At 36.1% G+C, this 12,717-nt stretch overlaps 1 protein-coding gene across 3 annotated transcripts in view; it reads left to right on the top strand.

Moving 5' to 3' along the window:
- The window catches only part of LOC577786, a 29,110-nt gene extending 20,479 nt beyond the window's left edge, over positions 1 to 8,631 (top strand). For all 3 annotated transcript variants that reach the window (XM_030998766.1, XM_030998767.1, XM_030998768.1), the window contains 4 exons: positions 79 to 493; positions 942 to 1,471; positions 1,762 to 3,157; positions 4,454 to 8,631. In XM_030998766.1, the coding sequence (XP_030854626.1) occupies positions 79 to 493; positions 942 to 1,471; positions 1,762 to 3,157; positions 4,454 to 4,695 (2,583 nt within the window). In that variant the 3' untranslated portion in view covers positions 4,696 to 8,631. The remainder of the gene's footprint in view (positions 1 to 78; positions 494 to 941; positions 1,472 to 1,761; positions 3,158 to 4,453) is intronic.
- Positions 8,632 to 12,717: the final 4,086 nt, after the last annotated feature.

Genomic DNA, 12,717 nt, shown 5'->3' with positions numbered 1-12,717 from the left:
TATTCTGCATTTTTTAGGCAAAGATAATGTATAATTGACATGCGTTTTGTATGATTTATACCTGTGATATGTTAACAGTTGCAGACACCTAATTCTGCTGCTGCTCTTACTGCTGCTGCTGGAGAAATAGTGGTCTCAACTTCACAGGATCTTTCTGCCACACCAAACATCGAGACCATGACAACAGCTGCCGCAAGCCCTGCAGACAGCAAGGCCAACATGATCCTGAGCAGCAACAAAACAACCACTGTCCTCCCAAATGCCTCTTCGGGTGACGACAGGCTTTGCATGATCTGCGGTGACAGGGCAAACGGTGTACACTACAATGTATTGTCCTGTGAGGGTTGCAAGAGCTTCTTCCTACGTAGCAACAGATCCGGAGCCACCTTCACCTGTGCTTCAGGAGGCAACTGTAACATGGATTTGTACACGAGGCGTCACTGTCCTGCCTGTAGGATGAAGCGATGCTTAGAGTGTGGCATGAAGGTCGAAAGTAAGTCACCTGTTTGATACACTATTACATGTATGCAAGAGGGCCAGGACAGTGGCAAACATTTTACCTGGAACAAGAGATGGACACTAGGAGATTATTTTTTTTGTTTTTTGTAAAAATCTGACAAAATCTTTATTCCTCAAGTCCAAATGCTTTCTGTTTATTCTGTTTTGTTCATGTTTCAAATTTTAACTTTTAACTTGAACCTTGTGCATCTGACAGCAAATAGATGTGTCATTGTAATATTTTGGTAATTTTGCAAAAGTTTACTGAGGTCAGATTATTTAAAGACTATGTGGGTACAGTGATCAATTGTGATATCTTGTTTTATGTTATTACCATAGATATATAAAGAATATAACTATATCTCCATGATTAATGGTGAGATAGAGCATATTGTAGATACTATATCATTAATTTGATCTTTTCATTGCTTTTTACGCGACAGGAGTGTGGGGCAAAGGACGCCTAAAAACCCGAAAACAGCTCATAAGAGTAAAGCGAAAGAAGAAGGTACCAGGCATACATGCAGATTCGGCCACCTCTCCTACTGTCGCCCCTCCCACTCCGGCACCGGCACCAGCTCCACCCACTCCAGCAGCATCTTCCACCCCACCCCAGCAGCAGCTACCCATGGCAACTGAAACATCCCCGAGCTCCACCCCTTCAAGCTCACGGTCCAGTAGTCCTACAGCAAGCAGGTCATCAGTAACAGTCACTCCTCCTACCCTGTGTGCCAACCCCATCCCTCCCTCAGATCCAACAGCCCAAAACATGGCTCTTTTTTCGGACCCCTCTCAAATGGCGTCCTGTGATGGTGAGATGTTGATGATGGATTTGGACACTCCAGGAACGTCCACACAGACGCTGCTTACATACGGTTCAACATTTACTCGGCTTACTCAGGCCCAGGAACAACTGATGTACACATTGGAAAAAGGATACAATGCCTCAACAGAAGTTCTCAAGCATCTATCAGTAAGGACTATTTGTTCTTCATGGGTATTCATAAAATAGTGTTAAGTGATTGTAACAGTGAAAAAGAAAGGTACATGTATATTCTCAGTTAAAGAATAATCAATTGTATTGTGTATGTTTGTTTATATGGAGCATAAATGGATAGTGTTTGTAATAAATTTCCAGTGGAATAGGGTTTTGATTTATAGAAATTTGAATTTATACCTTGATTCTTTTATATTATGAAATTTTATTCTAAGAGTTGAGGGAACATCAAAATCGATCTCTTGTTTATTCTGTCATTTCTGCAGAAAGATGTGCCGTTGTTCAGGATGACCCATTGGAGCAAATTCAAAGGAGGAGAAAGTGACACGCCCCTCATTTCACAAGGAGAAGAGGAAGAAGAAGATGACGATATGGACCAATCAAAACCAAAGAAAGCCAAAGTGGAAGCACAAGACTCAAATACTAATGGAAATTCTGTTCAGCAACAGCAGCAACCAGAAGCTGCAGCGAATGGTGGAAATGGAGTTGCAGCATTGCCAAACAATGATCCCTTGGCCGTTCTCTCCTCAGCCACTGGTCAGAATATTGAAGTGATTTATAACTTGACTTCCTTAGCTACTGGTGGGAAGATCAAAGACCCTGCCTCAGCATTGGGTGTGTTAGCATCATCAGAGCAAGGTCTGAGGGTGATTGAGTCCATTGGATCCCTTGTGCAGGGACAGGATCTCAACTCGTTGATCAGTCTGGCCAAAGTTGTGGGCCAGATCATTGGCATTGGAGGAGGCTCCCTCAACGATAATCTTGCAGACACGATTCTAGGGAGCATTACTGGCTCCCTATTGAATAGCTCAAATGAAAACACAGCTTCGGCATTAGGTGGCATAGGTGCACAGCTTGCCATGAACGCTCCTTCAGCTTCTACATCGATACCATCAGCTACCAGTCAGGATCAGAATGGGAACAGTGCAGAGCAAGCTTCAATGCATGATGAGATGATGAACAATGCAGCTGTTGCTAAACTTGCATCCAGTGGATTAGCAGAAGCCTTGGCCATGCTGGCTGCCATGGCATCATCGAGTCAAAACAAAGAAACTATTGTAGAGATGATAAAGCGTGCAGCTGTGTCGTTGTTGAGAGGAGAGGACGAACCTCAAATGATGTCTTTTTCATCCCCACCGACATCATCATCCCCTGCGTCAAACAATTTCTATATGCCAACTGATGTCGGCGAGGATGAAGTCAAGACAAGTCCATTCCTCCAGTCCCTCCAAAGGGTCACGTCATTTCTGACCAGCGGCAAGATGAGCGCGGGCAAGAAGTCTTCCACCAAAGCCAAGCGCACGGTCAACAAGGAGATGTTGCACATAGCCATGGACATGTTTGCCGTCCTGGTCAAACAAACCATTCACTTTGCCAAAAGCATTCCTGGATTTACGAACCTCTCTTGCGATGACCAAGCCGTGCTCATCAAATCCAGCATCGTGGACGCGCTGCTGTTGAGGTGTGCAGACAATTATGCGTTGGACAAAGATTGCTTGGTCAACGTTACCAATGGAGACAAGTTTGATGTCCATATGATGTATCAGTTGGGCTTCTCTACCCTGCCTGAGGTGGTCTTTGAGTTCATGAGGGACACCAAGGCCTGTGGACTCACCACAGCAGAGTATGCACTCTTCACTGCAGCTGCCTTACTCTCACCTGGTAAGTTAAATCAGTAATGCCAAAGGCTTGGGTACCAATAGTAAAAAGGACAGCAAGTATTCTACTCAAACATAAAATTTGTTTAGGTTCCAGTCATATATATTTTCTCCCCCCACTCCCAAAACCCCCAACCATTATTATTCTTATTAATGAACTTGTTTCTGATTCATAAATATGATTTCAGATGTTTTCAAATATTAACCTTTCAAGGCAAGAACAGGTGCTGATTTCCTGCACAAGGCATACATTTGCATTTCCTTATGTAGGCAACACATATGATTTGAAGCATATGTGTTTAACCATGTTAGTTGTTAACATGTTATATTACTAATATTTTGATAGATGTTCTCTGAGAATTAGAAACATTTTTTTGACATATTGATAAAGGCTCAAATATTGCACAGTATGTATTCATTTGATGCACTTGTTGTATTGCACTGATAGAATGACCAACCCCTATATTACAAATTCAAATTCAAAATTGATGTAATTTTGATCACATATTGTACATTCATAAGTTTTCATGACTTGTAACAATAGCCAGTTATATGGTCTGCTATTTCAGGAATTGCAAAATTCAGTGGTGTATCAGATGTCATTCAACTATTTCAAAGCAAGAATTATCTGTGTATAAAACCACTTGCAAAATGTGCACAATTCTCTGGGTTGTCTGTAGGGTTTATAGCCATTTTTTTACAACCAGTTCGTCTACTACCCAACTGGTCTACACACAGGGTGCCTACTGTCCACTAATCCACTGGTCTAATAATCATTTGGGCTAATAGTAATTTGGTCTAATTTCCATTTCGTCTGATCTCTAATAAATCTACTGTCCATTTGGTCTATTGCTCATTTAGTCTAATTTCCAGATTGTCTAATTCCCAGTGCATCTAATGCCCATTCCGTCTACTATCCACAAGGACTAATAATCGTTGATGATTACTATCGCTTGTGATTAAATGATTATTGGACCATATGGATAGTCAATGAAATGGGCACTTATAACTGGGAATTTGATTAACTGGTTATTAGACTAAATGAACAGTAGACCAAATGGGAAGTATACCTATTAGAACTTAGACCAAATGGCTATTAGCCGAACGGTTATTACCATATGATAAGTAGGCAAAATGATTATTAGACCACATGCACAGTAGACGGGCTGGGTGTAGACCATATGGAAATAGACTAATTGGGTAGTAGACGAAATGGTGGTAGACCAAACAGCAATTCATCGTCTGTAGTATAGACATGAACAAATCTAACATACATATATATTGTTTTATTGCTTTCCAGATCGGTCTGACCTGAAGGACAAAAAGACGGTGGAGGAGATGCAGCTAGAGATGATCCTAGCCCTCCAGGCAGCTACCAAGGTCTTCCATGCAGATAAACCTTTCCTCTTCACCAAACTCATCACCAAACTTACCACGTTACGAGACATGTCCATCCTCCACCTCAGCGAGATCATGGCTGTCAAAGTACAGGAACAGGACCTTAGTCCTCTTATTGTAGAACTCTTTGGACTAGACTCGTGACACAGTGGACCACCATCATCATTCACCTCATTGAGATAATGGCTGCTGAGGTCTAGGAACAGGACCTTAGTCTTCTCATTGTAGAACTCTTTGGACTAGACTTGTGACACAGTGGTCACCACTATCATTCACCTTATTGAGATCATGGCTGTCAAAGTACAGGAACAGGACCTTAGTCCTCTTATTGTAGAACTCTTTGGACTAGACTCGTGACACAGTGGACCACCATCATCATTCACCGTATTGAGATCGTGGCTGTTGAGGTCTAGGAACAGGACCTTAGTCTTCTCATTGTCTATGTCTTCATTCCGTTCTCTCCTGCGCCCTTTCCTTCCAACAGGAATGATATATAATGAAGGCATTTGAAGCCCTTCCAAAAGCCCAAAGTTAAATTGCTACATACACTGTACTTGTAAACATAATGCTTAATAGCTCTAAAAGATAAGAAAAATATATACGGTATATATATATATGATTGAAGTTGTATATTTCATCTGATGTCACTTCTGTGCCCTTACCCATGGTCTAGTAACATGGACCATTTCATTTCATTTCATTTCATTTGTTCATTTATTTCCATCTTCATATTTTAAAAAAAGATTGTTACAATATTATACATTTTAAAAAAATGGCATGCAATCATACAAATTCAGGCCAATATAATACATGTGAACAGTATCAAAGAGACCAAACTAAGCAGTCGAAAATGAGAAAAAAGGGAAACTAAAATAAGACCAAAAGGCCTTGTAAAATAAGTTTCCTAAAAGTATAGATATTATTTGTTTGTTCAACTTATTCTGTTACTGAAAGACATGTAACCAAATTAAAAACAAACAGTGGATAAAGACATAAGCCAGAGGCTCAGAAAGAAGTTTAGGATATCTGGACTGGGAAAGCTAGAAAGGAATCCTGATCACTGTAGTGACTGAAAAACGGAAGTGTAAAAATGAATTATTTGCTAGAAATTCTGGCCTTGTTTCATGCAATATTTGTTATCCCTGTTCATGAAAAGTAACATACAAATGAAAACAAGACATGCATAAACTTTGCATTTATGTGTTTTGAGGTTTCTAGTTACAATATTTATGAAACAAGACCATTTATTTCTTTGATGGGTACCTACGGTAATGTGTGTGATTATAGCTGAGGAAATGTCATTCTGAAAGAGTGCAAAAATAATTGATGAGGCAAACCTCTGGTTATGCTCACTAAAATTTATGATGGAGCTGTATTATTTAAAAATTCTAAGCTTTGTGTTTATATTTTTGATTTTTATGTTACATATTCTTCTTCTTTTCTGAGAAAGGTGATAGAGAGAGAGTGTTCCTCCCTCTAAATGTTGACCTTTCTCTACTAAAACATATTGTGTGTTGGCAATACAATTTAAAATAGAGCTGTCAGCTAACTGGCTAATGTAAGAGTGATGTTGTTATTCCATTCTAAAAGAAATATTAACACAGGTGTATCATCATAAGCAGGAAAAGTGTTTTGGTATTAAAATTTCTTTGACCCTTTTTATATGCATTTCTACATGTCCACATGTACTGTATCTCACTCGTTTTAGGGGGTGCAACCGTGTTTAGAAGAGTCGGTATCTTCATTCCTATGTCTTAGTATCATGCTTATCATGAACTGTTAAAGCTCTTCTTGTAGATTTTTTTTTTCATTTGCAGCTCAGTTTTGTGTGAGAAAAAGTATATTATTGTAGACTATATTATTGATCATAAAACATTATATGCACTGAAATAACATGAGTAACTTGCTTTTTACTGATATTGTACACATTGTGGGTCTTTTGGGTGCGAGATAATGTCTCTGGATCCACTGTTGAAACATTTGTAAATAATTCATAGATAATACTATGTATATATGAATATTTCAACATTATATATGAGTGTATAGCATGTGAATTAAGCCTTCCAAGTCTAGATTTCATATAAATGTATATTGTATATTTATGTTGGCTTACCATGAATATAATTTTAACAAGCATGGCATAATCATTTTGATTTTTTTTGTACAATTCCTTTGTACTTTTTGTTCTTTTGTTTGTTCTGCTATTGTGTTTAATTGATTGGCGTGAAGTGTGATGGGCTATACCTATCGGAAGGTGATGCACATTGACTTCTGTATTTCCTTTGTCTTTTCTCTTATGCATAGCAGTGTTCATGAGCCTTCCAAATAGTGGACACAAAAAAAAATCAACAGACAAGAAATATTGTAGCAAACAGACCCTTTGTGATTGCTTACATGTCAAAGGCAATTCCAAGGTCACTCTTTTTTGTACATTTGATAGTGTTGGATATTTCTTGTGTTTGCTGCAAATATTTTATTGAAGGCCATTTTCATTACTTTAGCCATTTATAATAAGAGAGAGGAAAGAGACAAAGCAGTTTGTATCACCAAGTTTGTCTATGCTTCATACAGCTTAACTAGCATTATATTTTTGTTTGTTTGTTTGTTAGTTTGTTTTTCTTTTAACAGCTTGTAATAATGATTTTGTTTGCTTTAAAAAACAATATATTTGACCTCTCTTTTTTCAGAACAGTCTGGGAAACTACAGCAGTTTTCTTTGCTTTATCATATAACAGTGTAATGAGCAGAGGATTTGAACTATGCTATGACTTTTTATTTTGAATTTTTCTTTGCTTCGTAGCTCCATGAGTAGTTGGCATTAAAGCATGTACTCTGTTCTCTCCGTTTATGACTTGGTCGAACCTGGTCATTTGATAGTATCTGTGTGTGAGATTCAATCACAAATGTTAATGACAGTGCTGAAAAGAGTCACCTTTCTTTGTTCTTTAAAGGTAAACGGCATTATGAAAAAACATTGTTCACTCTATTTTGTTTTTAACTTAACTTCTTTCACAGCTTTTAAGCAAGTAAAATTTAAGTAAAGTTATTTCAAAGGATATTCTTCAGCTTTTGTTTCACCTGAGTTTGGTTAATGATTGGCATTCTTTATTCTTTATAAACTTAAAGCCAGGACAACCTACATGTATATGTGTGGATTTTGGGCATTTATAGTGTTGCGAGCTAGCACAAACTTTGCACATTGTATGAAGGTATGACGACGATAGAACTGCGTACCATTTAAAAGAGCAAATGGGTTTTAACTTCGTAGTACTTGACAACAGTTTCAAAACATATGATATATTACTTATCTACCATACATTTTGTTTTCACCATATTGCTTCTGGTGTTCTGCATAATATAACAAATTAGCAGCTGCAAATCTGTTTTTAACCAAAACTTTGAAATCTAGTACCTGTAATTATAATTTCTCATGCATTGTTACGGTCCATGAAGATATTTTCCAATTTCTTTTTGAATAGCGATACAATCGTTTGGAGGAAAGCTGGAATTTCCTGGAAAAAATTTGAGATGAGTAGATCTCTTCAATACTTTTCTTTCATCTCTCTATTTTTTGCTTTTGCCCATTAAATAGGTCTTAATTGCCAAAAATAGGTTTCAATGAAGTGAAAAGAAAAACATACTGTCCCAAATAGCAGTATTATGCCATGAATGTATTTGAATAACAACATCTTCTGTTTTTGTCGGTATAATTGAGTTCTGAATAGATTGGAGAAAAAAATATCTGCTACTGCAAGGCAAGACCTCCTTAATTTGTTGATCAAATTTAGGAAATTTATCGATATATACATGTATGTATATATTTTGCGCATTTATGTAAATGCAAATGAGTTCAATTAGTTACCAACTCTTGTAATTATGCCCATTTTATTGGTTATACAATGTGTTTGATTTTTGTTATTGAACACATCTGACTAATTTGTAAAGTTTTTTCCCCCTTTTGTTAAAATTGTACAAATACAAATAAACTATTTTATGATTGTACAAGTATGATACATATTATATGTGAAAGAAAACTACAAAATAAAGTGAAATGCACTAAGGCAATCCTGATAAAAAAAATCATCAGACTGTATATTATATATATTATATATATATATATATGTTTTTGTTATTGGTGGTACTGTTTATCTCATATGCCGTGCTTGCAAAAGTGTCTGATGTACTGTGATGTGATGTTAGATATTGTCTTAAGTTTATGTTCAAAGGTGATCTAAAGTTCTGATAATTACAGATTCATACCAAACTTTAATACACTAAATGATCAGTACTGCAAATTAATGAGATCTCCAATAAAAAATCAAAAAATTAAATTGGGCTAGTTGTCAGCAATTTTTCTTAGTTGTTAAATAGGTCAATTGCCCAAAATTTGATACAACTCTCAGTGCAGTAATTATGCAACCCATATTATCATCATAATAGGCCATTTTCGTAATGTAACCAAATTTAATGCATAAATGTCTCAATACAAATTATTTCTTTCACCTGATAAGAATAATAGTATTTCAATAGACAGAATCCGAATTGCATACATTAATTGTTGCCAGGTTGGACAAACTTTATGGCTTGACCTACCTAGCAACACTTGTATATGCAGTTTGCATAGATCTAGTCTGACTATTGAAATACTGTCTTTCTTAATATCAGGTGAATGAAATAATTTGTATTGAGGCACTTCACAAAGACTTGTGCATTAAATTTGGTTACATTATGAAAATGGCCTATTAAATTGAAGGTTACCTTTGATTTTATTTCATTGTGCTGCTCTTATTTTGAATGAAGGATACACTGCTAGTAATGCAGTCTAGACCTTTTTTCATAACACCAATAGACAGGTTTACTAAAATATTCAAATTTATGGATGTTTCTTTCTTTGGGACTATATATCCATTAACCTATTATTATGAATGAACTACAATACTTGGAATCCAGTCTGCATACATTACATGATACTATGTCAGGCAATCCTTGGGGACACTTTTGGGTTGTCAAGAACAACCTTTGTTTAAAAAGTATGCATAAAATTTGAATATTAAACTGGTCTATTCTCAATATCAAGCTACACATATACAATGACTGGTATAAGCTACTTAAATCATGATCTGATTGGCGAAGAGCATTATTTGTCATAGAAAAGTAGGAAGTGATATTCAAAGTTGTATGAAGGTGGTCCAGGCCAGGTGTGTTATTCCTACATGCCATGGGTGTCAGAGTAAGTTGCTATGTTAGGCATAGTGTAGCTATTGCCCAGAGGACAAAGACTTGTGCAGGATGAGCAGCTAGCTCATGGTGAAAGTCACGCTCGATATTAATTGGATTACCAAGAGTCAGCAACAACTGAACATGCACGTAGGCAAATGCTCAAGGTCCAGATGGTAAGTTTTCATTTCCAATTTACTTTACCAAAAACCAAGCATTTTATGTGTACTTGTCATGGTCATGGTGACTGAGTTGCTTGGTTGAATATACAACTCTACAAATGTAGTTGATAACTAATTCAAATCATGTGTAGTTATGTCAAGCCGATAGCTCGAGTTGTGAATAATGTACACTTGGAGCATGGAACTTCTGATTATCAGAGATCCGTGCTTTCTGTTCCCTCTGGCCTCGTTCAATTCAATTCAATTCAATTTTATTTCGCAATATAAAAATCAAAATATACAAAGTAACAGTAAATTTTAACTATGTTTACAATGGTTATATGCGGGGCTTTCCTTAAGGGCAAGGTAATAGTCCGTAAGATCAAGCCAAAGAAGAAAAACAAAATGGAGTACTACATGAGATACTTTCTGAAAATGGAAAGGTTTTCTTTTTATTTCACATTGTGCCACATCTTACAAATACGGTCCACTATAGATGCATACCCGGTACATGCTCTCAATTGGTTCTTAATACACACTTATGGAAAGCATCATAATTTAACAATTTTTCAGAACACCATTGCATAAGTGTATGCACATCCAATTCATTATTTTTTGTACCTATTTCAGCATGGCTTTCATACAGGATGTGAGAGCATTGTTACTGTAGTCAAGATGATAAAGATTGTCTTCTTTTTTTTCTCTCTTTTACGAGCTACTGACATTGAAAAATTACAAGGTTGTATATTTACCTGGATCATTATTTCCCATTTTCTCATACAACGTGTATGAAGCATTCAAACACAGGTGTTCAATCAGTGTCATGTGCCTAAAAAAAGGGTATTAGCTTAATTAATACGTCCACGCCTTTCTGGGCACACAACATCACATTCCTCTTCAGTTATTTTGTAGAACTTTAACATACAATATCACATTTCAGCACATAGATTGCACATATTCTCTTCCTCAATTTTCTTCCAAAATGATGCATGTATAAATGCTGCTTTCAGGACACCTCTTTAAGGTTCTGGTAGGATGCAGTACACTGTTGTTCACTCTATTCTCAACACTGAAGCTGCAGATTTCTTGCAATCTTTAATATGCAGCACATCCATTTAAATGAGAATAGTGAAAACCACTTATACATATATCGCCCTTCCCAGGTGAGATAAATACCTACGAAGGACCATTTCAAATAAACTAATCAGCAATAGCAAAATGAAATATTCATGGACTTCTCAAAACAGAGAACTCTTAATCACATTGAGATGCATTTTGGTCTAAAATTTGAAAGAGTTACAGTTGTATTTAAGGAGCAGATTTACGCATAGCAAATAGCATATAGTCTGCAGACACCAAACTGTTTTCATGCCAGATTCTATACATGCATTCCTTGTGAGCAGCTTAGATGAAAATTAATGACCTAATATTTTTCTAATGAATAATATTAGCGGATACAGTATTTAGATGTGAGTCTGTGGTTCGACATACGAAATGCAACAAGGATTTTATGCATTATCTCCACATATGATGATATTCATGGAAGCTATTTGTATGGACAAGTTAAAATATTCAATCCAAGCAATTGTAGCGACAGCACGTTTTCTGCAAAATAAATAGAATTGGTAAAAATATATATTCCACCTAAAATAATCTGAAAAATTGTGTAATACTGAGATACATCATGATAGTCAATATCATAATTCCATCCAGCTTTTGCCAACATGAAAAAATAAAAAACACCAATACATGAATTGGCATCTTGAAACTCTGTTCAACTTGAACACAAAGAAAGAAAGTACATTTCCACATACATGAAATTTGAATTGTCATTTCTTTTCATAAATGCAAATAAGTTAATGGTACATTGTAATAAATAAGAACAATTTTCTCCATAGAGTTAGCAATATAATGACTTTGTACATAAATACATGTACTTTTTAATACACAAAAATTCTTATTCACAAAATTTGACTCTCACAAAAAAAAAAAAAACTACCTTTATGTACATTCCCTAATTCCAATACATTTTTATTTACATCATTCATGGCATTGTTATTATCACTGAGTCTACAAGCACGTATTTCATTCTTTTTTTCCTTTTGTTTTCTTCAAATGTGAATTGTCATTTGACCATTCACCATATGGTCTGTCTTTAATATCATCTATTTAGAGTAACACCCTTCTGGCTCTCAGCTGATGTAAACTCTTTGATTTACAGCACAAACCCTAAAGAGTCTCACTGTTCTGTCTAAATTCAGTTTGCTATTCTGAATCCACAGCAATTTCAAGACCAATCAAAATTCATAACCCAGCATGATCCGATCAAAGATTCAAACTAAATATGTAGAAGAGGAATGATGTCTGTAAAGAAACGTGTCAAATTATTAAATAAATGAGCACAGGTTTGCAATTACACAAAGAAAATCTGCACACACTGTGCATATTCTATCTTTTCTTTAAAGTTACACTTTTCTGTATTTATTCATTTTTTCTTGCAAAAAGCAAGCTGAATATTGTTGAAATGCGTGTTGTTCCATAGACAATTATTAACCAATTCTGCCCTGGCTTCAGGTAACTGTAACTCCTGTCATTAATCACGTTCAACATCTTTAGGAAAGTGTTGTGCAAAACGGAATGTTTTTAGATGGTGAATTTCTAAATGATTTGCTAAATGAAAAGCTGTCCAACATGACATTCATTTCCACAAGTCACAGTTAGTCTGGAATTCTTCGAATTAGGCAACTTAATATAAAATGCTGAACTCTGATCAGGAAGTTTTTATTGA

This window comes from Strongylocentrotus purpuratus, unplaced genomic scaffold (genome assembly GCF_000002235.5).
Source record: "Strongylocentrotus purpuratus isolate Spur 01 unplaced genomic scaffold, Spur_5.0 spur5_scaffold_5, whole genome shotgun sequence".
Taxonomy (NCBI): Eukaryota; Metazoa; Echinodermata; class Echinoidea; order Camarodonta; family Strongylocentrotidae; genus Strongylocentrotus; species Strongylocentrotus purpuratus.
The sequence above is the reverse complement of the archived record's forward strand: the minus strand, read 5'-3'. Positions and strand labels throughout refer to the sequence as shown.